The 27,141-nt window shown below is 45.1% G+C and overlaps 1 protein-coding gene across 1 annotated transcript; it reads right to left on the bottom strand.

The window, feature by feature from the left end:
• FKBP1A (FKBP prolyl isomerase 1A) lies at positions 1-27,141 on the bottom strand. Its single transcript, XM_069243299.1, has 5 exons — positions 26,990-27,141; positions 26,444-26,491; positions 3,554-3,666; positions 1,407-1,568; positions 1-915 (listed from the first exon to the last, which is right to left on the bottom strand). The coding sequence occupies exons 1-4, from the start codon at positions 27,024-27,026 to the stop codon at positions 1,440-1,442; spliced, it is 327 nt and encodes a 108-aa protein (XP_069099400.1). The 5' UTR covers positions 27,027-27,141; the 3' UTR covers positions 1-915; positions 1,407-1,439.

The following is a 27,141-nucleotide window of genomic DNA, read 5'->3' as shown; positions in this document are numbered from 1 at the left end:
TGAGAAAAGCTTTGAGCGTTTATTGCAATCATTAAGGTGAGACTTTGATACGGAGAAGAAGGTTGTAGGACTAGTGGTGTCTCCACCAAACCAGGTGATGAGAGGAAGCCTGGAGGAGTTGGACAACATTATGGAAGCTGTGATGATCCAGCATCAGTTCTCTTATGCCAAAACTCATTCTAAAATGCCAAAACAAACAATTCTCTTTTTTTTTTTTCCCCAACAGCACCAGTGCAAGCCAACATTCAAAACCAGTTTGTGGGGCTTTAGGTAGTTCCTGCAGATTGTATGGCTAATAATTTTAAAAAGATCTGCTCAAAAGCACAGAAGACAATTTCGAGAATAAGTTGTGAAATGGAGACTGGTCTTAGTCCCCCAGAGTCCACACAACATCGGCTACTATACGCAATGTAGGACCTGGTGGATTAGATCCTAGCTCTCAAATCACAGGACCTCACTGCAGAAAGCCATTCCCCATAGAATCCTAAGGCAGGACCCTCACTCTCTGCTCAGGCAAGACAGTAGCATGACAGCTCCATTTAAAAAAAAGACAAGTTTAAAGAACGGCAAATACTCATAATCAACTACTAACTACAATGTCACTCCTGGAAAGGCTACTCCTATCTTACTTCGACTCTCCATTCTGATCATCTGCTGATCACAGATGATCAATATTCCAATGAAGGATGAAAAACAAGGGACACTTAGCATGATCAAATGAGGCTTGAGGTGTGTAGTTTAAAATAAAGACCATGAGTGGGAGCAGTAGGAAGCGCAGCCATGTGAGTAAAACATCCAGCTGTGGGGGAGAGGTTGAGTGACTGCTGTTGGTCTCCAGGAAAAGCAAGAACTTTATGTGCGCTCTGGATTTATGATATTCACAGCTTCTCTCTAGGCCGCTTCATTCGGGAACACCTGTGGAAAATAAAATGATGATTCTGTGAAATCATTAAAGCTTCACCAGTTCCATTACACTGCCTAGATCAGACTAGTTACAGTACTACCAAATTGATCAGAGGGTACAGGTACACTGACAAACGACAAGTGATGAGACCACACCAGGCAGATAACGAGCCACTACTCAGTACCCATTTTTAACATCTGGGACAAAAATTGTCATGCACCAATGAAAAAACAAAAAAAAAAAGAAAAAAAAACCAAAAAAAAACCACAGGAGTTCCAAAATAAGGAGGACTTAAGTTAACCCACTGAAAGTTTGGATAATGGGCAAGTCCCCAGTGGAAAGGCTGCAAATGAATCTCTTACTGCATTGCCTGTATTTCTTATTCTCCAATGGAATACAAAGCTATCCCAAGAGAATGATCATTCATACCTGCCAGTCTCCCCCCCCCAATCCCTACCCACCCAGGATAAACCCCAAGCACCACACATCTCTCTATACTTACCTCAATGTGAGCGAGAAGGAGTGAAGACTGCTTTTAATCAAGCGCAAGGAGTTCCACATCGAAAATTAGTGTGGCATTAGGAGGAATGATACCTGGATGTCCAGTACTCCCATAAGCATAGTCTGGAGTGCATGTCAATCTAGCCCTCTGACCTACACTCATCTGTAGTGAAGAAGGGGAAAAAAAAATTCCAACGTCAACTATTTATAGGAGATGAGCGATCCTGCATCCTTTAACCTCATTATCACTGCCCCTCAACTAAATACTGTACTCTTTACCTAGTTCAATGTACGTACACAGGACAACAATGGGCTTATGCAATTTTAAACACTATGGGGGGTCATTACGACCCTGGCAGTCTGCGATAATATGGCGGCAAGTACTGTCAACAGGCTGGCGGTACATATCGCCATACTATGACATTGGCGGGTTGGCTGAAGGCAACCCGCCAATGTACCACTCTGACTGCCACGGCGGTAACAGCTGCCGGACTGGAGAGATCCGTCTCCAGCCCGGCAGCCGTCACTGTTCTGCCTGCGGGATTATGACCCCGCCTACCGCCATGGTTTTCGTGGCTTTCTTAACGCCACGAAAAACATGGCAGTAGGTAATATCAGTGACAGGGAATTCCTTCCCTGTCACGGATAGGAGTCCCCCCCCCCCCCATTCACCGCCCCTTTACACACACACATGCATACACACACCCATTCCCATATGCATACATCCACACACTTTCATACATACACACACATTCAACACAACACACACCCGCATACACATTCACATGTACCCCCCCCCACCCAATCGACACCCCCCACCCCTGTCAGAGACCAGACTTACCTGTGTTCAGGGGTACTCCGGCAGGAGACAGGATGGGGCGCTGCTGCCATCAACAGAACACCGCCAGGCCGTATTATGAGTCATAATACAGCTGGCGGCAGTCTCCTGGCGTGGCGCTACTGGTGGCAGCAGCGCCACCTTACTGACATCCGCCGGCATGGCCATAGCCGGATTTCCGCCATTCTTCTGGCAGAAATCCGGCTGTGGTCATAATACGGCAGACGGCTGGTAGCCGTGGCGATGATCTTTTGGCAGCCGCTGCCACAGGCAGTTTTTACCACCAGTATCAAAATGAGGGCTTAAATTTGCTCCTGGAAAGGAGTAACACACTGACCTTATCCATCTTTGTAATAAGAATGTGAAGATTTGCCCTTAAAAGGTACGCCTGCCTTAAAACAAGTGTGCTCTTTGATATTCCACCTACATATGCCTTTGTTTTCAGTTGTCAGAATCCTAGTGAACTTAAGCACAGACTTTGGAAAAAGAAAGATTGGTTGAGGTCAGCCGGCCTATAACCAACATAAACATATTCCCTTTTTATTCCTACCAAAACGTGTTCCTTACTAGTTACATCAAATCTTACATACCCTGAAATCCTTTGTAGCAACTTCTAAGAACTCTACACAAACCATACCTATTGTAGGAACTTACAAACCCATCTGACTAGGTTTCTAAAGTGCCAGACACTCTATCAATCTTATTTAATCTAATTATTTATACCCTTCCCAGCAGACTGCCATGACCTTGCTGGTTATGACTACACACACGACCAATACCTCACATATCCTATACCACTTTCTGTGGAGTCATCTAAGATGCCAGCTAAATACAAATAGTTTGCCTACCGACAGTCAAGGGTTTCACCTACACAATTTTCCATCATGTTATCCTAACCTCACGCACCCAACTGTTGCCCCTCAATCTTCCTACTGAGTCTTCTTTGTCACATACCTCAGTAATCAAGTCTTTCAAACCCTATCACCTGACAACCTATTAGCTCTTGACTGCAAGAATCTCTCCATGCAGTCCCAGAGGACCTCAACATTGAGGCCTCCACCAGTTCCTTCAAGCTGTGGTATTATACCTATCTCACCAAAATAATTCAACCTCCCTCAGTCTCTATAATAGTTTCTTCAATAAGCACAATGAGAGCCCTACACCTGACCTCAGACATCACTGCTTCATTTAAAAGCAGATTATTTCAACGTTCCTTCTACTGCATTAACAGACATGTCAATTATTGCCGTAAGTACACACTTTTCTCTCTACTCTGGTTTGCCTCAGCCTTTTTCATTCACATCACTCACCTGAGCAACTCCTTCATCCCAGCCACGAATTACCTCCTGGGCGCCGACCTTGAACGTGAATGCTTTGTTTCTGTCCCTGGATGAATCAAACTTCTTTCCATCTTCAAGGCGACCTGTGAAAAATAAGGCATTCGAATTCAAGCTCAAGAAGGTTGCTTAAATCACGTAATGCACGCTGCTGACAGACCAACCAACAAAAAAGCGGAATCCTTTGTGAAAGCTGCAGGCAGCACCAGCTGCAGACAATGAGCACTTGTTGGGCAAAACAAACCCTAGTCTGTATCCTAACCTACAGCATATGCACCAGATGCACGGTAAATCTCAACTGGGACACTGTGGTCCTCCGTCGACTATGCTCTGACCACAACCTTCAACGCTACCCTATGACAAATCCTTTACCGAATGCCTCTTCAGGCTTGTCCGACGTGAACTCTTAAGTTTTCAATTGCAGTACACACAGTTGTACACCTGGAAGCCACGCTAGTCCCTTCATTTCAAATCCTGCTTCCAAACTTGCCACCGAACCAGCTCTCAAAAACTCAAAAGACAAGAGGGTCAGCCAAAGTGGGGCCAAAATTGGTAACTGCTCAAAACAAAAGCTGCCCCAGAGTTGTTGGCAGTATCTAGCAGATAGGGGTGAATGCCCTTCCAGAATTATGTGCTGGACAACACGGTCTAAACAAATTCCATCCTATTTCTCTGGTCAGCCTATAGATTACTGGATACAACTTCAAGGTATCCCAACAATGGCTGGACCAGTCAGACAAGATAGTCACTTGCTGTGATGTAGTGGTTCCACTCCAGATTTTCCTTTTCTCACACTCTGAAGTACTGCTTCTAATTGTCCCACATTTAGATCTCACACCTGGATCTCTGTCCTACATTCTAGCCATCTATCTCGACAACACTGGCTCAGGTTCCTCCCACCTTGTGTGTGTTTGGCAGTATGCTCCCAATCCCATTGCTTTGCTTTTGTCAGACCAATTATAACATTCTAAAAAGAGGGACGCCAAAACCCTTCATCGCACTTTTTGAAGATTTCAAAAGGCAGGGGGGGGGGGTCGAATCGAGCACTTTGACTAAAATAAGCTTACAAGGAGCTGTGAAAGAACAATACTCCAGAGCCAATAAATAATCGGTTACTCAATTAAGGCTCAAGTAGTTTGCAAATCCACTGATTTAGCACCAAATGTTAGTTATCAGGCCACCTGGGCGAGTTGAGTGCCGGAAACTGAGAATGATGAAGGATGGCTATCCCATTCTAGCCCTGCCAGGCTTAGGCAAGCAAGGGAAGTGGGGTCATAGTTCAGTGATCCATCTCATTCCCACCATTGACTTCCCAGAGGTTTTTATGGGAAGGCACAACAATAATGGCTCACTTGCATAACCTCAACATACATGCTGCAGGTTGCCTGCCTGTCCAGGCTTGCCGATGCGAGCACGGAAAGGTGCTCCTGCACCACCTCAGGCCCAAACATTCACTATGTTGCACACAAATGCAATACTAGAAAAATGCTGCTGTGGGTTGGTGCTTCCATCCCAAAGCCTTCTGTTCTTAACCCCCGCCCCTCCAAATATTTTATTAGTTGTTAGAAAACACAGAAACAAGTAAGAGGTAAATAACATACATGTATCAAAGGCATCGTCTAGTATAAATATGCAACATACTAAGTAATGACAGAAGTATTCGGTCAGATGTATATGGAATGAATTAACCAAATGGGGCCATGAGGCCTAGAACAAGGGAAATACAATCAGCAATGAAAAACAATACACAGGCATCATGAAAACGATGAGTAATGGTAAAAATTAAAAAAGAGGCATAAAGGGGGTAACTGATCAAAGACTTGTAGCCATCGAGGGTGAGATCTGCAATAAAATAGAGAAAAAAAAAAAGAAAAAAAAAAGGAGGAGACTAAAGATAGCGGAAAAGAGAAAATGAGGGGAGGGAAGTGGTAAGTGTTCTCGTTGAAATATTTTCTATGGACAGTAATGCAAAGCAGATTAAGGTAGTGATAATGGGGCCTTTATACAATGGCAATAAGGGTGTCAAGTGAGCCAGAGCGACTTTGAGGGAACAGTTGTCCTAGGAAAGAGTGACAAACTTATGTATACTTCTATGGTATGAGACCCATGGCCAACAGGTGTGGAAGGAGACATTGTGCAATGCTATCCCTTCTAAAAAAATAACTGATTGCCGAAGTCAAGAGAAGGTCTAGTAAGGCCATATCGTTATCAGATAAACCCAAAGAGCCCAAGAACATATTGGCCCAACATGAGAATAGATGGGGGAAAACCTCAGCCCAATAGGTACTTACATGCTAATAATATATGATGAGTACAGGACCAGCAAAGATCAGATTCAAGTAGGTTCAGTTTAAACATTCTAGACGGTGTCCAATGTAGAAAATGTGCCATATAAAAACATGGCTGAGATAGAGAAGGAATTAATTATTAGGGAGATAAATGGCCAATTGGCGTCCGGGATAACGGGAAATTTGACTCCTGAAAGTATTTAGACCATCGTTTTTTAAGGGCTGAACAGGATGATACCAAAGCACTGCACAGGGATTTGTAAACTTTTGACACTATGTGACCGCCCTCTACTCAATAGCTGAATAAGAGAAAGGCTTGACAGAGGCAATGTACCTAGTTTAGAGAGGTTTGCTTTGACCTTTATAAAAAATAAAAATAAAAGTACATATGGGATAGGGAGTATTTCACCTGTAGTACAGCAAAGGAAAGAGGGCAACCGTTCTCAATCAGATACCACGTTGATACCCTTCGAGGTCCCAAACAGGGCCTGTATCGGCTGAGAACTTGGATGATGGTTTTGGATTGTTCCATATGGAGAGGGCTGAAGATTTTGATTAAGTAAGGGACAAAGATTTATCCACAGGTTTAAGAGTTTGAATAGTGTTGAGAAAGCTATGGGAAGAATGAGGTACCGACAGAGTTCAAAGTTAATACTGCAATCAAAGAGTATGAAGAAACAAGGTGATGTTCTATCAAGAGCTAACAGACGACTATATAGGATGAAGTTTCTAACCAACTCATGCCGTGTGCTACAAGGAAAGCGGTTTGATATTTGAACAAGTTTGGTAGGCTGTCTTAAGCCAGGGAGAAGTGGTGTAGGGCAGAGATAGACACACTGGGTGCACAGTTAAATATTTTAAAACGTCCCATAAAAAGTCAGTATTGTACTGTGGATCCAAGTCATTTTTGAACAAAGGCATGAATTGCAGGACCTTGAAAACTTATGTATAAAAGTTTAAGTTTCCAAACACAAGACTTTTAGTAAGCTCAGCTTATTCCATAATAGCAGCTTTTCAGTTTTAATAAATTCATTGTGTCCCCAACTATCATCATCTATTTCACCTAGTGTTTGATATGGACAGTTACTACTAACTTCTATGCCTATGAAGAGATTCGCGTGTTGGGGTCAGGATTGTTTGACCTTGTGGCACTCTTCACTGCAGCCTCCTGCACCCATCACTGTACAGACGACACTCCACGTTTCAGGGGAGCAGTCGCCACTTCGCAGATCCTTCTCTGGCAATGCTCCCAGAATATGTGGAACACCACCATTTCACATTAAAAATATTCCCTCTTTTCAGAACTTTGCCTCCTTAAGAACTTGCTCCAGGAGGAACACCTGCACCAGCCAGTCTGATGTCCATGTTTGAAGCTTTCTTAGTGCCGCCTATTATCACTCATCAACTTCTGCTATGGTGCGGGCGGAGGCATTTTGGATGCCAACACTTTACTTGGTGATGTGCAAACGATAAATGTTTTCTGAAACCAAATGTTCACAGATTATTGTTAATACACTATATAGTTTTATCAGTAAAGCTTGAAGTTAGTGGAAAGGTTTTTGGACATTTCTTGGAACAGTGCGCTACCACATCATGCTTTAGTAATATATTCATTAAAAGTGAGTGTTTAAATATAAACTGAAACACTACTGCCTTGATGGCAAAGGCATCAGTTTACTAAAAGGCAACTCATGCATGGATCATGTGTACCCCTATATGTGTGCTAGATCAATCAATCATAAAATATATAAAGCACACTACGTACCCGGGAGGGTTTCAAGGCGCTGGGGGAAAAAAAAAAAAAAAAGGAGGGGAGGGGGGGTGCAGTTTACTGATCGAAAAGCCAGGTTTTGAGGAGTCTTCTGAATGCGAGGAGGTCTTGCTGGTCTGGCGTAGGTTGGTAGGGAGGGAGTTCCAGGTCTTGGCGGCAAGGTAGGAGAAGGATCTGCCACCTTTCGCTTGATGCGGGGAACGGTGGCCAGGGCGAGGTTCGTGGAGCGGAGCTGGCGGGGGTGTAGAAGTTGAGTCTGCTGTTAAGGTAGGCAGGTCCGGTGTTGTGGAGGGCCTTGTGTGCGTGGGTGAGTAGTTTAAAAGTGATTTTCTTGTCTACAGGGAGCCAGTGGATGTCTCTCAGATGGTGGGAGATGTGGTTGTGGCGGGGTACGTTGAGGATCAGTCGGGCGGAGGCATTTTGGATGCGCTGGAGGCGTCGTAGGTGTTTGGCAGGGATGCCTGTGTAGAGTGCGTTGCCGTAGTCTAGCTTGCTGCTGATGAGGGCTTGTGTCACGGTTCTTCTTGTTTCGGTCGGGATCCACTTGTGGAGCATGCGGAGGGTGTTGTAGCAGGAGGAGGAGGCTGCGTTGACCTGTTTGGCCATGGAGAGGGAGGAGTTGAGGATGAATCCTAGATTACGTGCATGGTTGGTGGGAGTTGGAGGGGTTCCCAGTGTGGTTGGCCACCATGAGTTGTCCCAGGCTGAGGGGGTGGGTCCGAGGAGGAGGACCTCCGTCTTGTCCGAGTTCAGCCGGCTGTTCCTCATCCATTCAGCGATGGCCTTCATGCCCTCGTGGAGGTTGGTTTTGGCAGTGTGCGGGTCTTTGGTGAGGGAGAGGATGAGCTGTGTGTCATCGGCGTAGATGATGTGGAGGTCGTATTGGCGTGCCGTTTGTGCGAGGGGGGCCATGTAGATATTGAACAGTGTAGGGCTGAGGGAGGAACCCTGGGGTACGCCACAGATGATGTCGGTGGCTGTGGATCGGAAAGGTGAGAGGCGTACACTTTGGGTTCGGCTGTGGAGGAAGGAAGCAATCCAGTCGAGGACTTTGTCTTGTATTCCGGCTTTGAAGAGGCAGGCTATCAGGGTGCGGTGGCAGACTGTGTCGAATGCTATCAGGGTGCGGTGGCAGACTGTGTCGAATGCGGCAGAGAGGTCCAGGAGGATGAGGGCTGATGTTTCTCTGTTGTCCAGCTGGCGTCTGATGTAGTCTGTGGCGGCTAGAAGGGCGGTCTCGGTGCTGTGGATCTGTCTGAACCCTGACTGGGAGGGGTCCAGGATGTTGTTGTCTTCGAGGTGGCGAGTCAGTTGCGTGTTGGTGATTTTTTCTATTACCTTTGCCGGGAAGGGGAGCAGGGAGATGGGACGGAAGTTCTTGAGATCGAGGGTGTAAGCTTTGGGCTTCTTCAGGAGGGCGTGGATTTCGGCATGCTTCCAACTTTCCGGGAAAATTGCGGTTTCAAAGGAGATATTGATGACCTTCCGTAGTTGGGGGGCGATGGTTGCGTCGGCTTTGTTGTACACGGCATTGGTCAGACGGTGATCCTGAGTGGATGGAGTTCATGATCTTGAGTGTCTCTGTGTCGTTGACGTTTGTCCATGAGGTCAGGAGGTTTGTGTGGGTGGGGCTTGCAGGGATGGGGTCTGACGTGGTTGTGGTAGAAAAGCTGTTGTGGATGTCGGTGATTTTCTGGAGGAAGTAGGTGGACAGGGAGTCGCAGAGTTCTTGGGATGGTGGGATGTCGAGGTTGGTGCTGGGATTGGAGAGTTCTTTTACGATGTTGAAGAGCTCTTTGCTGTCGTGTGCGTTGTTATCCAGGCGGTCTTTGAAGGAGGATCTCTTGGTTGTTCTGATGAGTTGGTGGTGTCTGCAGGAGATGTCCTTGAGGGCTGTGTGGTTGTCGGGGGTGCGCTCGTGGAGCCATTTCTTTTTTAATTTCCGGCAGTCGCGTTTGGAGCTAGTCGGTGAACCAGGTGTTTTTTTTTTGCGGGCTTGGTTGTTGGGTGGGTTCCTGAGAGGTGCTAGGGAGTTGGTGCAGTTGGTGATCCACAGTTTGAGGTTGAGGGCGGTGGTGTCTGGGTCCTGGTTGAGGGTGTTGGTTAGTTGCTCTTTGGTGATTTTGCTCCAGCAGCGGCGAGGTGGTTGTTGGGAGCGGTGGTGCTTGGTTTGTTTCTTGAAGATGAAGTGGACGCGGTGGTGGTCGGTCCAGTAGAGTTCGGTGGTGTGGTTGAAGGTGACGTGGGCGCTTGTGGTGAAGATGGGGTCAAGCGAGTGTCCTGCGATGTGGGTGGGTGTGGTGACGAGTTGTCGGAGTCCTAGGTTGGCGAGGTTGTCGGCGTGGTGGAGTTGAGGTCATTGTTGTTCTCTAGGTGGTAGTTGAGGTCTCCGAGGAAGATGTAGTCCGTGGAGGGGAGTGCGTGGATGCTGGCGAGTTCGGTGATGGTGTCGTTGAAGGGTGCTTGTGGGCCCGGTGGTCTGTATATGAGCGTTCCTCTGAGGGTGGTGTTGGGGTCGGTGTGGACCTGGAAGTGTAGGTGCTCGGCGATCTTGAGGGTGTTGTCCGTGTAGGTGGAGACTTTGAGGGTGGATTTGTGGGCGATGGCTATTCCTCCTCCGATGCTGTTGGTGCGGTCTCTTCGGGTGATCTTGTAGCCGTCCGGGATGGCTATGGCGATGTCGGGTGCCAAGGAGTCGTTCCACCAGGTTTCGGTCAGGAAGGCTATATCTGGGGCGGTGGTGTCGAGCAGGTCCCAGAGTGCAATGGCGTGCTTGCGAGCGGAGCAGGTGTTGAGGAGTATGCAGTGGAGGTGGTTGGTTCCGGCTCTGGGGGGTTTCGTTGTTTTGTCGCAGGTGAATTTGCAGGTGAGGCAGGAGAAGGGACCAAAGGTGGTCCTTGAGGCGGATTGGAAGCAGTCAGTGTTGAGGGAGTTGAGGTCACTGGTCGTATAGCGGTGTCTGGGGATTCAGTGGTCCCGAGGACCAGGGGTGCGTGGCGCTGGGCGTGGTCCAGGCGCAAACGGGCTTGCCACTGGCGCGCCAGCTTTGCGGACGTGCAGCGGCCGCTGATAAGAAGGGAGGAGGCAGGGAGGAGCAGTGGGGAGGCGGGAGGGAGAGGCGAATGGGGGCGCGAGGCCGCAGGGACGCAGCGGCAGGGGAGCAGTGAGCGGCTCAGAGGGAGCCGGAGCGGGGGAGCGCACAAGGGGCAAGATACGGGCACAGAGAGCGGAAAAACAGAGGAAATGGCACAATAAACAAGGGGCAAAGTACACGCACAGAGAAACAGAGGAAAACGGCACAAAAGGACAAGGGGCAGAGTACAGGCACAGAGAGTGGGACAGAAACGGAGGAATGAGGCACAGATCCACAAGCGGCAAAGTACGGGGCAAAAAAAACCCAGAGGAAATGGCACTAATCAGTACAAGGGGCAAAATACAAGCACAACGAGCGGAGCGGAACAGGGGGACACGGTGCAAAAAACAGAGCACGAAAAACAGAAAATAGGCAAAGCAAAAGTCTAGCGAAACTTACCTGGAGCCCACTAGACACCAGGGATGAGGCGCAGGAGGGTGCCTGCGGGTGGAGGAGGACCTCGAACACGCGAACAGCAGCGTGGGCGAAGGGTCAGGGACACGGAGGCAGCAAGGTGGTGCTGCGATCGTGGGGGAGCGAGCTCCTGGCCAAAGGTAGGTCAGAGGTCGCTAGATTTATTATACATGGAGCAAACGTTTTGTGTATTAATCAAACAAGAGGATTTTTGTTTTTGCAGCAGAAATGCTGAACTCACAAATCTGAATGTGCATTCATATGTTAGAATGAAGAACAAGGAGACTGTAAAATACAATATTTGCCTAGGATCACACAATTTGAAAGTACATTACAGTTAGGTCGAGTAGATTATTCAAGCTACTCTATCCACACGTCTAATAACATTTATGATTTTTCAAGGCCTGGAGTAAGCCTCTAATAACACATAACACATGCAGTACTGGGAATTCTTAGTTTGCAGCAGCTCTCTGCCACTGCCAGGTGTTATGTGTGTGTTGGATTTGATTTCACCAAGGGAAGCCGGAAGGCACTGAAAAGGGGTTAAAAACAGTACAAAGTAAACTGTAATATCATGTTTAGGTCAGGCCTACAAAAAAGTCCAGCTGTGTTGTGACAAAAGACCTGTTGTGGTCTTATCATGAACAAATACAGGCACCCGCTTGACTTCCTGTCATTCTTTGCCTGCTTCTTGCATGTCTCCCAGCTTGTCAAGCTTCTGTTTGTCCCTCCAGGGAACACAGCCTCTCTACAATCTCTTGATTGGCTGGCTTCTATGCTTCCACTACTAGCTTCTCAAGCACTACAATTTACTTTTGGTTAAGCACTCCACGAAACTGCCACATATTTTCTAGCTTCCTCCATCATGCACTTCTCTCCACCTGCACTCTCGCTGCTCTATCACCAATGTTCTTCTCAATCCCTATGTAGTGCTCTCTCTACTGTCCTGTGTTGATTTCTTGCCCAATGCTTCTCCCCTTTCACACCCCCTACAATGCTCCCCTACATAGGCTCACAGTGGTTTGCTCCCCCCACCTCCTCCGCCCCGCTTTTCAAAGATATGCTTTGGTCCATTTTTTACTTTTTAAGTGCCGGACCAACTCGAGCTGGCAATAGTAAATGAAGACAGCTGCATCATTTTGTAGGAGCACGTGTGGTGCGCACACCTACAAAATTACATCTGTCTACCTCTGCATTCCCCTAGCTTCCTATCCCTCCCTGTATTTAGCACAACATGGCTAAAATCCACTGACAAAGCCAATGTGTTTTGAAGGCATGACCTACTGGCTTTTCTAACCCTTATTTAATAGGTGCTGAGAGACACTGGCGGTTATGAAGGTTTAGAATTATCTTTAACTTTAGAAATGAATTAATTCTTAGTCAACCCAGCATGCAGGAATGGTGCAAGGACTTTCAGCACACCAGGTAAAATACACATGTATGCATTAAACTGCAATCCAGGTTCATGGAAACCCCAGCCCTGCCCAGGACTCAGCATCCAGTCTCCAAATAGCGCCTATGCAGTTTCACCATTAGTCCGGTGCCCAAGGTCCAGACATTTGCAACTAGGCTAACCCCTTCAATGCGGGCGTCGGCCACTGGCAGACGCCCGCACTACCTCCCTGGTGCGGGTCACGACCAGTGGCCGACACCAGGGAGGGGGTTAATAAATCCTTGGGTGCGTCACACACGAGGATTTTTTTTAAAAAAAATTTGTGTCCCAGGGAGACACGGAAGCTTCCATGTCTCCCCCCCCCGCCCCTTTGTGACGTCAGCGTAACAAAGTTGATTTCCCCATCAGAGCAGGAAGCAGCCTTGCGGTCGCTTCCTGCTCCGTTGGGGAAAGCGGCTTTCCCCACATTCGGGAAGGCCTCGTAAGAAAGGGAAGAGTCTCCCCTTTCTTACGAGGTCTTCCTGAAAGTGTTTCCTGGCCCCCGATCGCAGGGCGACCCCCTGTGGGGGCAATATTTTTTTAGTTGTTGTAGGGTTTCCCTGGGGGCCATTTTGGCCCCCAAGGAAACCATACAACTAAAAATATATATATATCTATGTAGATATATATCTATGTAGATATATATCTATGTAGATATATATCTATGTAGATATATATCTATGTAGATATATATAGATATAGATAGATAAATATATATATATATAGATATAGATATATATAGATATAGATATAGATATATATAGATATAGATATATATATCACTTTTGTCAATATGTGTGTGGTTTCCCTGGGGGCTGCGATCGCCCCCCAGGAAAACCAGACCCACATATAAGAGTGATTATATATATATATATATTTTTTTTTTGCCGCCAGTTGTCTTGCAGCCTGCGTCTTCAAAGCAATGCACATACTTCAACTGACGCTTTTCAACTGTAGCTTTTAGGCAGCAATAAAAAAGTCAAGTAAGTATTGTGACTGTTTCTGCTACAAAAGGGTCATACTTGTCTAGTGGCAGTTTTAGTGCCATAAAGAAGCGCAGAAGGTTTATATGCCTACTGCAAAGAGCAAATCTGTATTTTATGCAAATAGCTGAGTACATTAGTAAAGTCAGCCATTACCTGCGCTATAATACAAATGAAATGTTTGTGCGGGGTGGAGGGCGGCTCTGGAGAGATGAAGGGCACTTTTGCTGGGTGGTAATGAGGGAATCCGAGGAGGAGGGAGTGGGAGCACCAATAATGATTGTTGGACTGGGCGCAGGAGGTGCTAAAGACTGTGACGAATGGTATGTGACAAGGTGTTTTTTGAGTGTCTTGAAAGAACGTGCTGATTGAGGGAAGAAGCGCAGGTAAGGTGGCCTCTACTGTTGCACGTATCTCACACACACCATCGATTTTGTGACTGTCTACGTAGGCTAGTGTTTTAGAGCAACAGTTTAGCCAATAGCAGAGATGGCATCTTGATGGAGGACTGCTGCCGGCACTCGGGTTATAGAGGACAGCTCTGACATAGGATCAGAGACTGAGACATCAGATACTGAGACAGCATCTGAGGGATAGGACAATGGCGCAGACTCTGGGAGTGATTTTTCAGTCAGAGGAGTCCCATTCGGTAACTCCTCTTCCAGTACATTATGAGGGAGGTGATGAGGACAGTCCTGCTGTCCCTTCGCAAGCAGTTTGTGCAACTGGGTTAGCCCAATCCAGAGAGGAGGTGAATGCGGCGGGGGGGGGGGGGGGGAAGAGAAAAAAAAAAAATGAAAAAAAGAGAGAAAGAGAGAAAAAGAGAGAAAGAGAGAAAAAGAGAGAAAAAGAGAGAAAAAGAGGAGAAAAAGAGAGAAAAGAACGAGAAAAAGAGAGAAAAAGAGAGAAAAAGAGAGAAAAGAGAGAAGAGAGAAGAGAGAGAGGAAAGAGAGAGAGAAAGAGAGAGAGAAAGAGAGAGAGAGAGAGAAAGAGAGAGAGAAAGAGAGAGAGAAGAGAGAGAGAAAGAGAGAGAGAAAGAGAGAGAAAGAGAGAGAGAAAGAGAGAGAGAGAAAGAGAGAGAGAAAGAGAGAGAGAAAGAGAGAGAGAAAAAGAGAGAGAAAAAGAGAGAGAGAAAAGAGAGAGAGAAAGAGAGAGAGAAAGAGAGAGAGAAAGAGAGAGAGAAAGAGAGAGAGAAAGAGAAAGAGAAAGAGAAAGAGAAAGAGAAAGAGAAAGAGAAAGAGAAAGAGAAAGAGAAAGAGAAAGAGAAAGAGAAAGAGAAAGAGAAAGAGAAAGAGAAAGAGAAAGAGAAAGAGAAAGAGAAAGAGAAAGAGAAAGAGAAAGAGAAAGAGAAAGAGAAAGAGAAAGAGAAAGAGAAAGAGAGAGAAAGAGAAAGAGAAAGAGAAAGAGAAAGAGAGAGAGAGAGAGAGATATAGAGATATATATCTCTTGGGAGCTCCCCAATTTAGTTCAGCCCCAAATTCCACCACCCAAATCGTATTGTGGAGACATCAAAATGATCTATGGCAAAACAAACTGGTTTTGTAAGGCAGGCACCTGTGTTTTTGGTCCTGGGTTCGGCGGCCATATAGAGAAACACACTAAACCCAAACATTTCTGGAAACTAGACATTCGGGGAGTCCACAGAGGTGTGACTTGTGTGGATTCCCCAAAGTTTTCTTACCCAGAATACCCTGCAAAGCTGAAATGTTTAATAAAAACTATTTTTCTCGCATTTCTGTCACACAAATTACAGGAATATGCTGGGATCCACAAAATTCCTACCACCTAGTGATTCCTCACCTGTCCTGATAAAAACACTACCCCACTTGAGTGCCTACACCTAGTGCCTGCGTCAGGAATGGATCACCCCAGGGTCAACAGCTGCCTCATGTAAGGACCAACATTGACCCTTGTGTGATCTATTCCTGACGCGGGCACCAGGCCTACCCACACAAGTGAGGTACCGTTTTTATCTGGAGACTTGGGGGAATGCTGGGTGGAAGGAAATTTGCGGCTCCTCTCAGATACCAGAACTTTGTCACCGAAATGAGAGGAAAAAGTGTTTTTTAGCCACGTTTTGAGGTTTGCAAAGGATTCTGGATAACAGAACCTGGTCAGAGCCCACACAAGTCACCCCATCTTGGATTCCGCATGGTCTCTAGTTTTCAAAAATGCACAGGTTTGGTAGGTTTCCCTATGTGCCGGCTGAGCTAGAGGCCAAAATCTACAGGTAGGCACTTTGCAAAAAACAGCTCGGTTTCCTGTCAAAACATGGGATGTGTCCACGTTGTGTTTTGGGGCATTTCCTATTGCGGGCACTAGGCCTACCCACACAAGTGAGGTATCGTTTTTATCTGGAGACTTGGGGGAACGCTGGGTGGAAGGAAATTTGTGGCTCCTCTCAGATTCCAGAACTGTCACCGAAATGTGAGGAAAATATGTTTTGTTAGCCATATTTTGAGGTTTGCAAAGGATTCTGGGTAACAGAACCTGGTCAGAGCCCCACAAGTCACCCCATCTTGGATTCCCCTGGGTTTCTAGTTTTAAAAAATGCGCTGGTTTGGTAGGTTTTCCCAGGTGCCGGCTGAGCTAGAGGCCAAAATCCACAGGTAGGCACTGTTTTCTATGAAAAAATGTGTTGTGTCCACGTTGTGTTTTGGGGCATTTCCTGTCGCGGGCGCTAGGCCTACCCGCACAAGTGAGGTATCATTTTTATCGGGAGACTTGGGGGAAGGCTGGGTGGAGGGAAATTTGTGGCTCCTCTCAGATTCCAGAACTTTCTGTCACTGAAATGTGAGGAAAACGTGTTTTTTTAGCCACGTTTTGAGGTTTGCAAAGGATTCTGGATAACAGAACCTGGTCAGAGCCCACACAAGTCACCCCATCTTGGATTCCCCATGGTCTCTAGTTTTCAAAAATGCACAGGTTTGGTAGGTTTCCCTATGTGCCGGCTGAGCTAGAGGCCAAAATCTACAGGTAGGCACTTTGCAAAAAACAGCTCGGTTTCCTGTCAAAACATGGGATGTGTCCACGTTGTGTTTTGGGGCATTTCCTGTCGCGGGCACTAGGCCTACCCACACAAGTGAGGTATCATTTTTATCTGGAGACTTGGGGGAACGCTGGGTGGAAGGAAATATGTGGCTCCTCTCAGATTCCAGAACTTACTGTCACCGAAATGTGAGGAAAATATGTTTTGTTAGCCATATTTTGAGGTTTGCAAAGGATTCTGGGTAACAGAACCTGGTCAGAGCCCCACAAGTCACCCCATCTTGGATTCCCCTAGGTCTCTAGTTTTAAAAAATGCACAGGTTTGGTAGGTTTCCCTATGTGCCGGCTGAGCTAGAGGCCAAAATCCACAGGTAGGCACCTTGCAAAAAACAGCTCTGTTTTCTGTCAAAAAATGGGATGTGTCCACGTTGTGTTTTGGGGCATTTCCTGTCGCGGGCGCTAGGCCTACCCACACAAGTGAGGTAGCATTTTTATCGGGAGACTTGGGGGAACATAGAATAGCAAAACAAGTATTATTGCCACTTATCTTTCTCTACATTTTTCCTTCCAAATATAAGAGAGTGTGTAAAAAAGACGTCTATTTGAGAAATGCCCTGCAATTCACATGCTAGTATGGGCACCCCGGGATTCAGAGATGTGCAAATAACCACTGCTCCTCAAAACCTTATCTTGAGCCCATTTTGGAAATGCAAAGGTTTTCTTGATACCTATTTTTCACTCTTCATATTTCAGCAAATTAATTGCTGTATACCCAGTATAGAATGAAAACCAACTGCAGGGTGCAGCTCATTTATTGGCTCTGGGTACCTAGGGTTCTTGATGAACCTACAAGCCCTTTATATCCCCGCAACCAAAAGAGTCCAGCAGACATAACGGTATATTGCTTTCAAAAACCTGACATCGCAGGAAAAAGTTAAAGAGTAAAACAAAGAAAAATGGCTGTTTTCAGCTCAATTTCAATTTTTTTTTTTATTTCAGCTGTTATTTTCTGTAGGATCTACACAAATGACCCCTTGCTGAATTCAGAATTTTGTCTAGTTTTCAGAAATGTTTAGCTTTCCGGGATCCAGCATTGGTTTCACACCCATTCCTGTCACTAACTGGAAGAAAGAAGCACCAAAAACAGTAAAAATGGGGTATGCCCCAGTAAAATGCCAAATTTGTGTTGAAAAATGTGGTTTTCTGATTCAAGTCTGCCCGTTCCTGAAAGGTGGGGAGGTGGTGATTTCAGCACCAGAAACCCTTTGTTGGTGGCATTTTCAGGGAAAAAAACACAAGCCTTCTTCAGCAGCCTTTTTCCCCCATTTTTTTTGGAAAAAACGAAATTTTCACTGTATTTTGGCTAATTTCTTGGTCTCCTCCAGGGGAAACCACAAACTCTGGGTACCATTAGAATCCCTAGGATGTTGGAAAAAAAGACGCAAATTTGGCGTGGATAGCTTATGTGGACAAAAAGTTATGAAGGCCTAAGCGCGAACTACCCCAAATAGCCAAAAAAGGGATCAGCACTGGCACTGGGGGGGGGGGGGGGGGGGGGGGGGGAGTGGCCCAGCAGCTAAGAGGTTAATACCAACCTCTTCTGCTACTGGATGGCTATGCATTCGGCTGGACTTCACAGATGGCAACTGTGTACAAGGACTGCCATGACAAGTCTGGCTCATGCATGGAGGATCAACAGCATCTATATGATTAATTAATAATGTATCATGCAGATATTGAGTTTTGTAGAGCAATCAATTCAGGTCCTGGTGTTCCTTCACTAAAACCAGCAGCAAGGTATTCTGGTCACTTCTACTGCACCTGAGAAAACCACAAAGAACTAAAGACCGAAAAGTAAAACCCATTAATAAAGTATTTAAACTTATTAAAAAGTGGCATCTGTCAAAACCTGCAACCTAAAATGAATGTTAAGGAAGCACAATACTTGATACTGAAAAAGTTTCAAATTTTTGGGACACGAAGTAAAGTATATGCCTAAAATGCCACCGTCTGCTGCAAAATTCCCTTGTTATGCCTCTAAATTTGGCAATCCATGGCACGACATCCTTGCCTATCCCTCTGAAAGCAGTCCCTTCCTATTCCATGGTTGAGCGTTTCGTATGGACCACACCAATGAACAGACGGTCTCTGCTGACATAGCAACTTTTAGGAAAGTGAACAAGAAATTAAAACTGCGAACCCTGAATTAAAAAAAAAAAGAAAACTTTTTAGCAGCAGCTGAGTGGAAGGGTTCATCGTATTGTCTTGTAACACTTTTAAAGAGCTTACAGGCCCCTTGTCAGGCGCTGGAGCACCTGATTTTGGACAATAAGCAAGCCAACGCCACTGAAAACAATTCACTGAGCTTCTCGTGTTCATATACAGATTTCTCTTTGCCCTCGGCTCTTTTAATATGATGCTCTTTCAGCCCCAATTAGTACCATCTGGCAAATTAATGCCTGGCTCCAGGGTGGTCACATCTGTGTCGTGTCCAACCTTTTCACATTGCGTGGATACACTTGCCACCTCTTTTGTGGGCCACACAACTCAGTTTTTGTTCAAACCTGGAGCAGCGTGCGGCTATCATGGTTGACAGACTGGGAACATTTTTTCCCTCTCTTCCACCTTTAAACTTCCACGTACAATATTCATGAAAGGAAAGGGACTACTGAGGCGCATCCTTGCACAAGGATATTTTTACTATAACCACAACCTTTAAAACAAATAAGATTTAATAGATGCACACGCAGTGGAGGTCTGCAACACCCCCCCTCTTTTTTTTTACCTAAAGGTGTAGTACATAGTTCTACCATCTCTTGCACAAATACCTACATGGATTGGTACATGCACTCCAGAACGGACCAAGCCCCTTATTTGGAGAGCACATGTAGCTCAGAAATGAATCCAACACATCTCCATGAAATCTTTACACTGATTCCGCAAAGCACCAAAACGGAAGACCAGGGTCGCCATGCACTGAACTCCCGACAAGGCAACCCACAGTTGAGACTGATTCAAAAGCAGCCCAGGAGTTCAGGTAAGGAGTTTTTCAGGACCTGCTGGCAGAGAAGGCGAATGTCAAAATATACAGAAAAAAAAAAAAAAACAGGCTTTCACAAAGCCAAATAGTCTCAGCCCGTGAAGTGTACTGGCTTTGAAATTGCCCATTCGAAGTGCTCACTGTGCATGCACGGCCAACGTGGAAAAGTTACATAATTTTAAGATAGCAGCTAGCCACTGCAAAACAGGTGCTAAAAAGAAGGGGGAAAAAAAAGGGGTCCAGAGGACGTGGGAGGGGCAAAGGGGGGGCTGTAGGGGGAGCATGGAGAGAGAAAGATTAAACAGTACCTCCCGGGGGCTGAAAACAGGCAAAGTCGGAGGGCACACACAGAATACAGGACTTGATCTAAACGCCGCAAGTCTGAATTTATCCTTTGCAGGACAAAACGTACGAATAAGGAGGAAATCCGTTGAATCGGGAGCAGGGAAGTGAAACAGACAAATCTATCAAATCATGATGAAGGGACTTTCAATACAGTAAGAATATGATGTCCACTGTAAAACTGTTTATATACACCTTACTACCCCTGACAAGGCGAAGAGCTTTTCAGCACGTAGCATACTTCTCCAGAACCCAAAATGATTGGTATAGGGTAATAGGAGTTAATTTGAGTGGGGGACATGCAAGTGTGTTAGTTGGATTGAATAGGAACATGGAGGGATAGAAGACAAAAGAATCCATTTACCATTTATTTAATTGTTGTTAGCCTATCCGGCCTTAACAATAATCACACAATAAATATCAATCCATCACACTCGATAAAAATCACATTAAATAAAACATCTCAGTAAAAAGGGAAACTGTGCTTGAGTTTTTGATTTAACATGTGCCGAGATGTATCCGATTTGCCATACATTATCGTAAAACCTAATATATAGTCATGATTTACATAAAAACTTAACTTATTCTAGAAAAACATTATAAATTTAATATTTAAATATCTTGTTTTGGGACAAATCATTTGGGACCTTACAGTACCTGCCAACCATTTAATAGAAGCCCGAGGCCTAACACAGTTTTACACCACCCTGCACCAATTTCCCAAGCTAGATAGCTACGGGATAACATAGGCTGTTATGCTTATGCAAACTATGGGTGCATTGATGAACGTAACTTCCATGCTTCCAAGATATAAGTTGAGACCTTTGTCACGATGTATTTCTCGTCTGATCGCATACATAGCGCTTCCGCCTCCTTGCACTTCCTAACTCCGTGGGATCTGAAAAGTGGACGTAGGTACAATTTGCGGATTTTAAGCGTAAAGTGACATAATAGAAGGAAGTGGGAAAGTGTTTCCGGGCCACCATGAAGACATGGACAACATTCTAATCTACCCAGAGGAGCGGGTTGCCATCTGTTGGCCACCGCCGTCACAGGTAGTGTGCCCATACGGAATTTAAAGTAGAGAGCCCTTTTTTCCTCCGGATAAATACTGTCTATGAATATTGCTAGTTTAAGCTCTTGGTTAAACAAAATACACCGCTTAAATAAAGGGCTAAATGACTCGCACATAGTCTCAGTCTTTTGCTCCCAATATGCCTTTTTTATGACAGCTAGACTAGGCCTTCCGATTTTTTCTGGATGGAGCCAGAGGTCTTCCTGGCCGATAGCAGCCAGGATAGTTGAGATATGTTTGAACCAGGGCAATTTCCGATGGCTTTGTAGCTTCATGATGTCCTTAAGTACGTCTCTATATGGTTTGAGAGCCTCTTTTGACCAAATACGGATCCAGTATCTTACTGGAGCCAGAGCAATGTAGTCCTCAACCTCTCTCATCTGTAGATCAATTCTTATTGCATTCATTGGTGTGGCGTTGCCTAGACAAAGTAATCGGCGTAAAAATTTGTTCTCGGTTACTTGTATTGATGGAGTCTTTCTGAATCCCCAGATCTCTGCGCTATAAAGTGCTGCGGCTCTTGCTTTTGTTTTGTATGGGAGCAGTGCGGAACTCACGGAATGGTTGCCTGTAGCTTTTGCGAATCTGAGTACTGCTCCAGCTTGTTGGGCCAAGGAAATGCTACTTTTATAAATTTGTGGTTTCCATGTCTGTTTTTCGTCTAGTCTGCAGCCCAGGTAATCGTAAGTAGCCACTCGGGCCAAAGGCTTATTGTTTGCCCTAAAGGTCGATTGCATCGTCTGTTTTTGGTTAAGAATCATAAACTTTGTTTTCCCCTCATTGATTACCATGCTCCTTGAGGTACAAAATGATTCAAAACCCCTAAGTAGTCGATGCATTGCTATCTCCGTTCTTGCCAGTAGTACAGCGTCATCAGCAAAGAGCAGGATAGGTATACTTTCATTGGCTAGTTTTGGCGCATCCAGATTTAGTTCCTTCAGGACTTGACTTACTTCATTTATATAACAATTAAATAAGGTTGGGGCCAAAACGCAGCCTTGTTTTACGCCTCGCTCGATTGGAATTTCTGCTGTATAATCATTTCTCGTAGTATATCTGACCCTGGCAGTATTTCCTGTATGCAATAGAATTAACAGCCTTAACATTTTTCCCTGTATGCCCATTTCCGTCAATAACTGCCATAGTGTTTGGCGGTTTACGCTGTCAAAGGCAGTTTGGAGATCCACAAAGACCAGATATAATGGACAATCTTTAAGGGTGGCGTATTTAGCGCAGATCATGTTTAGCTTAAAAAGTTGATCTGTTGTACTTTGGCCTCTCCTAAAACCAGCTTGGTGTGTTGATATTAAATCTCCATCCTCTAGCCATTGGTCTAGACGCGACTGAATCATTTTGGCAAAAATCTTTCCAACACTATCAAGCAGTGAAATAGGTCTATAATTGCTCACCATGTCCCGAGGCCCTTTTTTGTGAATTGGAACGATTATTGATTCCTTCCAAGGGGAAGGGATTACCTCGTGGTGCCAGACACTGTTGAATAGACGGGCTAGAGCAGGTAACCATAACGTTAGCTGGTTACGGTAAGCGTCTGAAGGGATACCGTCTGGGCCTGCAGCCTTATGCGGCTTTTGGAGGAGAATAACTTGTTTAATCTCTTTTTCACTGAATTCCGATATTAACTCCATTGCACGTGGAATAACATGGGCTACTTGCATGGAATTTGTGTTGGGGAATTCGTTAGGGACTAGTACATTCTGGGTTTCGTTTACTAATCTAGCAAGCCGATTTGAAGGTACTGCGTAAGTCTTTTGAAATGGAAATACTTTACTTAATCTTTGATTTCTGCCTACCAGCCCTTGAGTGAGGATGTTTGAGTTATTGGTCATCCCAGATGCCGTCTTGGCCACTTCCTGGTACAAGGCGGTAAAATGCTTTACCCAAAATTGAGGGTTGATATTCAGTTCTAGGTTTTTCGAAGGACCTTCGCATCCCCACCTGACTATCTCCCAAAACTTTTTGGAGTTCCCTGCCGATATTGCCTGCAGTAGAGTTTTCCAGAGTTTATGTGGGAATATAGAAAGTGTTGATTGGAGATCACAGTAATAAGATGAGGTTTGGGAGGAGTAAAAAGGAGAGGTGGAGGAGGGAAGAGTCTGTAGAAAGGGATTAGGGAGATCAGAGTAGTAAAATGAGATATGGGATGAGTCAAAGGAGAGATACATAGGGGAGAATTTAGAAGGGTAGTTTGGGAGATCATAGTGGTAAAATGAGGTTTGGAGTGAGCCAGGAGGATAGAGGAGGTAAGAGTTATTTTGGAGATCATAGTAGTAGAACGAGGTTTGGGATGAGTCAGAGTTGAGAGGATAGATTGAGAGAAGTATTGGGTGAGACAGTAGTGCATTGGCGAGAGTGAAAGTGTTTTTCCTCTCTTCTACAATAGGAGTAAAGTAATAACTATACAGATACATGATTAAATATAAAGGTTATGTTTGTATAAGGAAGATAATATTGAAAATTGTATTGTATAAATGCAGACTTGAGTCACGCATTACTTGAAGATAATTGTGTATTTTTAATATATACATAACAAATTGAGTTATTTTTTAAGTTTTATCGTTTCCTCAACATTTCAATAGTGAGGTGCTGTGCTTTCACCCCAAAAGTGGCACTGAGTGAGTGGTATTTTGGACCTCATCTAAACTGCACAAAGTCTGGGGAGTCCTAGCAACAGCTTAAGGTAGTCCCAGTGGGTAGACCTTTGGAAATGTAGTGATCTGCCTGTACTCTGTAAAGTGAGCGTGCAGCAGGTTGTGAGTGGTAGACCAAGGCAGAGAATCAGTATGCATGGCTGCAAACCATTAGACAGGTATCCTGTAACCCTATTGTGGATTAGTCTATGGGCAGCATACAGGATCTTGCGTTCTGTAACCCTACTGTGGATGTGTCTATGGGTAGCATACAGGATCTTGCACACTGGAAACAATAGGTCTTGTATGCATCAATAACTTACAATCACTACATAAAAAAAAACAGAAGTACCTACCAAATTCTGAGAATACGACTGCAGTTGGTATTCGAGCAGTTAACACTAATCCCAATAACAGCAGATTGTATAACCACTGGGAGACAGAACTCCAAAACCTGGTCGTTTTTATAGATGCTCTTTAGCATTGTTGTAAGCTTCATCTCCAATGCTGTAATTAATGAATGTGCCTGTCAGGCAGGGGGCTATGATGCATTTAAAAGGGCCCAGGTGTCGTAGTTTCTTTTCAGTCTGGAGACCAAAGATAATAGCTTAGCAATCCTGGGCTAAGGCTGCCATGCCTGTTCCAAACACTGCAAATTCACCACCCAGAAGTGAACTGAGGACACTCAATTACAGGGAAGAGGGACTGGGTCACAAAAAAAAAAAAATGGAGAACACATGCAGTCACTGATGTTCCCAATACGGTGGGGGAACCATCAGCCACGACGGGAAAGTACAGAAGATCATTTGAGACTCAACAAGTTCAGGGTGCCAGGAGAGTATGGGGAGGAAAGAGGATTGGAGAGATTCAGAAGGTGGTGTTTAAAAGAGACACTGGTGAAAATAGTTATACTTTGGGTTTACCACCTAAGTGTAGTCCAGATTTTAGCTGCCCGTAGCAAGTTGGTTGCATGCAAGATTTTTGGCGCCAATTGCTAAACCGCTGAAGAACCTCCACTTTTGTCTTAGGCAGATTTCTGTACGGGGCCCCAGCTGTGGTTCACAATCTTCATTTCTGTTTCCACTATCTGCCTCCAGGTTGTACTTGGCTTGCCTCCCTTTTGTTTAAGTTCTGGGATCCAGTGGAGTTCTATTCTTGTGATGGAGTGATGTTATCTTCTGATTGAGTGTCCTATCCAGCTCAATCTTTTATCATTTTAACGGTATCCACGATCATTTGCTTGCATCTGGTGAGCAGTTTGTGATCGGAGATGGTTCACAGTCAGAAAATGCTTAATATTCTCTCTGGTTACTGGCTTGGAAGGCGGAGCTATTGTGTGAGCGAGTCCAGTAGCTGTGCCCCTCTCATCGCCATCAAACTTCTTCCAAATAATAACATTCTCAGTCGCCATGCTGCACTGTTATTCTGCATACAAGTCATGTAGTTCTAAAACCAGCTTTCTATATCCTGCATGTGCAGGAATCAAAACCAAATGTTTGGTGTGAATAGTAAAAGCAACACACACAAAACTTTAGAATCTATCACTTACCTTTGGCACATATGGTTTTGTTTCCTAGCCGAGCCATTCATGGATAATATTTTACAAAGCACAGCTGTCACTCCTCAAATCCCATGCTTTTTACATTTATTTTCCTCATTTCAGTCTTCCTATATCACGCACATTATTAAAACTACAGTACATTGGTTCACAGAGACAAGTTATAAAATATTGGACATAATGGGTGTGTCAAAAACGAATGTCAAAATACCAATGTATTATCTAGTGAGAGTAGGAGTACCCTATAGATCAAGATAAAAACGGTAAGATCACAGGGCGATTATCTGTTGCTACAAGAGCGAAGAAAAACATAAGGAGGGAGCAGTAAGTTAGAGACTCGAACTGAGGATAATATGAATTTGCGACAAGAAAAGGCAATGACAAACGCAGGGTGGGAGAGCATAACCCATGGATAACTTAAAACGGAAAGCTACGGCATCTCAGGTGGGAGGGTGGTTGAGAGGAAGCAGAAGTAATGAAAGCATTTTTTTTTTATTCCATTACCGCGAGGGCACAAGGCCACCGCAGCCAATCTGCAGACTGCTTGTTTGTTTTATTAATAACACAGTAGCCATGTTATATATATATATATATATAGAGAAAAAAAAAACTTATTTGGTGCAGGAATACTTCATGCACATATACCTTTTGAGACGTTTCTTAAAATGAAAATAAACTGATGTGACGTTTTAACAACTGACATTCTATTTCATCGTTTGTTTTAATGTGTTAAAAGCAGTTTAGACCTGTACGATGAGGACAAACGGATCCGGCGATGACAGACAGAAGCTTATAAGAACCATGCGGGTAAAGATGTCGGTCTGACTAGCAAACAATTAGCTTTCATGGTGAACGTGTACGACTGGTTACCAAATGTATGGTGTGGGTTCTCAAACTCAGAGCCTATATCTAATTTCACACTCTATGTTCTGACAGCTATATTACTGACGAATCTCTTGCTTAAAATAAGAACCTGTTAAATTAAGGATATCTTGAAATTATCGAGCTGTGACAAACAGATCCGAGTCTACCAAAGGACACATGCACTAGTCTTCAAACGAATGTCACTAGATACTCAGTAAGTGCGTAAAATGACAGTTTTACAATGATAAATTGTTTTTTCGCGAACACGTTGTTACATCAATCAAAATTACTCCCACGCTCCAAATTCCCTTCGAAATCAGCACTCACCCTCGTAATGCACTGTCGCGGTCTGTCCTTTCTTCGGAAAGGTCCGTCCTATTAATAACAATAAAAAAATCATGCTGTCAGGGCGGATTGAGCTGTATCTAAAAGCTACAAACCGGGGTTGGGAGCGTACATAAAACGATGTTAAAGAGTCTGGACAGCGGCTGGGCGGGGCTCACGAAGAAGCTAATGGAGCTGGAAGTCAGTGGGGGGCGATTAAGGTAAACAGATGGACAGGACGAAATAGGACAGACTAAAAACGAAGGGGAGGGGAGTTAACACAATCAGGAAACCGAGCCTGGCGTCAACGACGGGGGAAGAGACTCAAGGCAGTGAAGGGGTATCTAGCATACGGCGAATGATAACTTATGCACCACCACAATGCTGGGTTTGTGAGGATCGGGGCAATCAAGTCGGTAAACGGATGGGGGGCTCAGAACACCCGTATCATGGTGAATTGGCTGTACAGAGAGGAACCCCTTATGGTGGGAGGGGCGCGCGCATCAACGTAGGGGTACCTGGACAGACTTCCCCTGGTTATTCTCTCACCATCCCCGGGGCTGATAGTGTCCACTTGCACTCCCATGATGCTCTTCGTCCGTCCGTAGAAACCGAGCCGCCGGGGAACGCGCGCGACACTCAACGAGCGAGCAAGGGCGGCAGCAGGAACAACGAGAACCGTGACGTCAGTACGCACTGTC

Source organism: Pleurodeles waltl, chromosome 7, assembly GCF_031143425.1.
Source record: "Pleurodeles waltl isolate 20211129_DDA chromosome 7, aPleWal1.hap1.20221129, whole genome shotgun sequence".
In the NCBI taxonomy this organism is placed as follows: Eukaryota; Metazoa; Chordata; class Amphibia; order Caudata; family Salamandridae; genus Pleurodeles; species Pleurodeles waltl.
This window is presented reverse-complemented; position numbering and strand designations above follow the sequence as displayed.

What these genes read in the sequence shown, in the direction of transcription:
- FKBP1A (XM_069243299.1), bottom strand. Translation starts at nt 27,026, where the DNA reads ATGGGAGTGCAAGTGGACACTATCAGCCCCGGGGATG. An exon ending in CACTATCAGCCCCGGGGATG is followed by an intron (nt 26,492 to 26,989) that starts GTGAGAGAATAA and finishes TGTTATTAATAG; the next exon opens with GACGGACCTTTCCGAAGAAA. An exon ending in GGGATGAAGGAGTTGCTCAG is followed by an intron (nt 1,569 to 3,553) that starts GTGAGTGATGTG and finishes TCTTCACTACAG; the next exon opens with ATGAGTGTAGGTCAGAGGGC.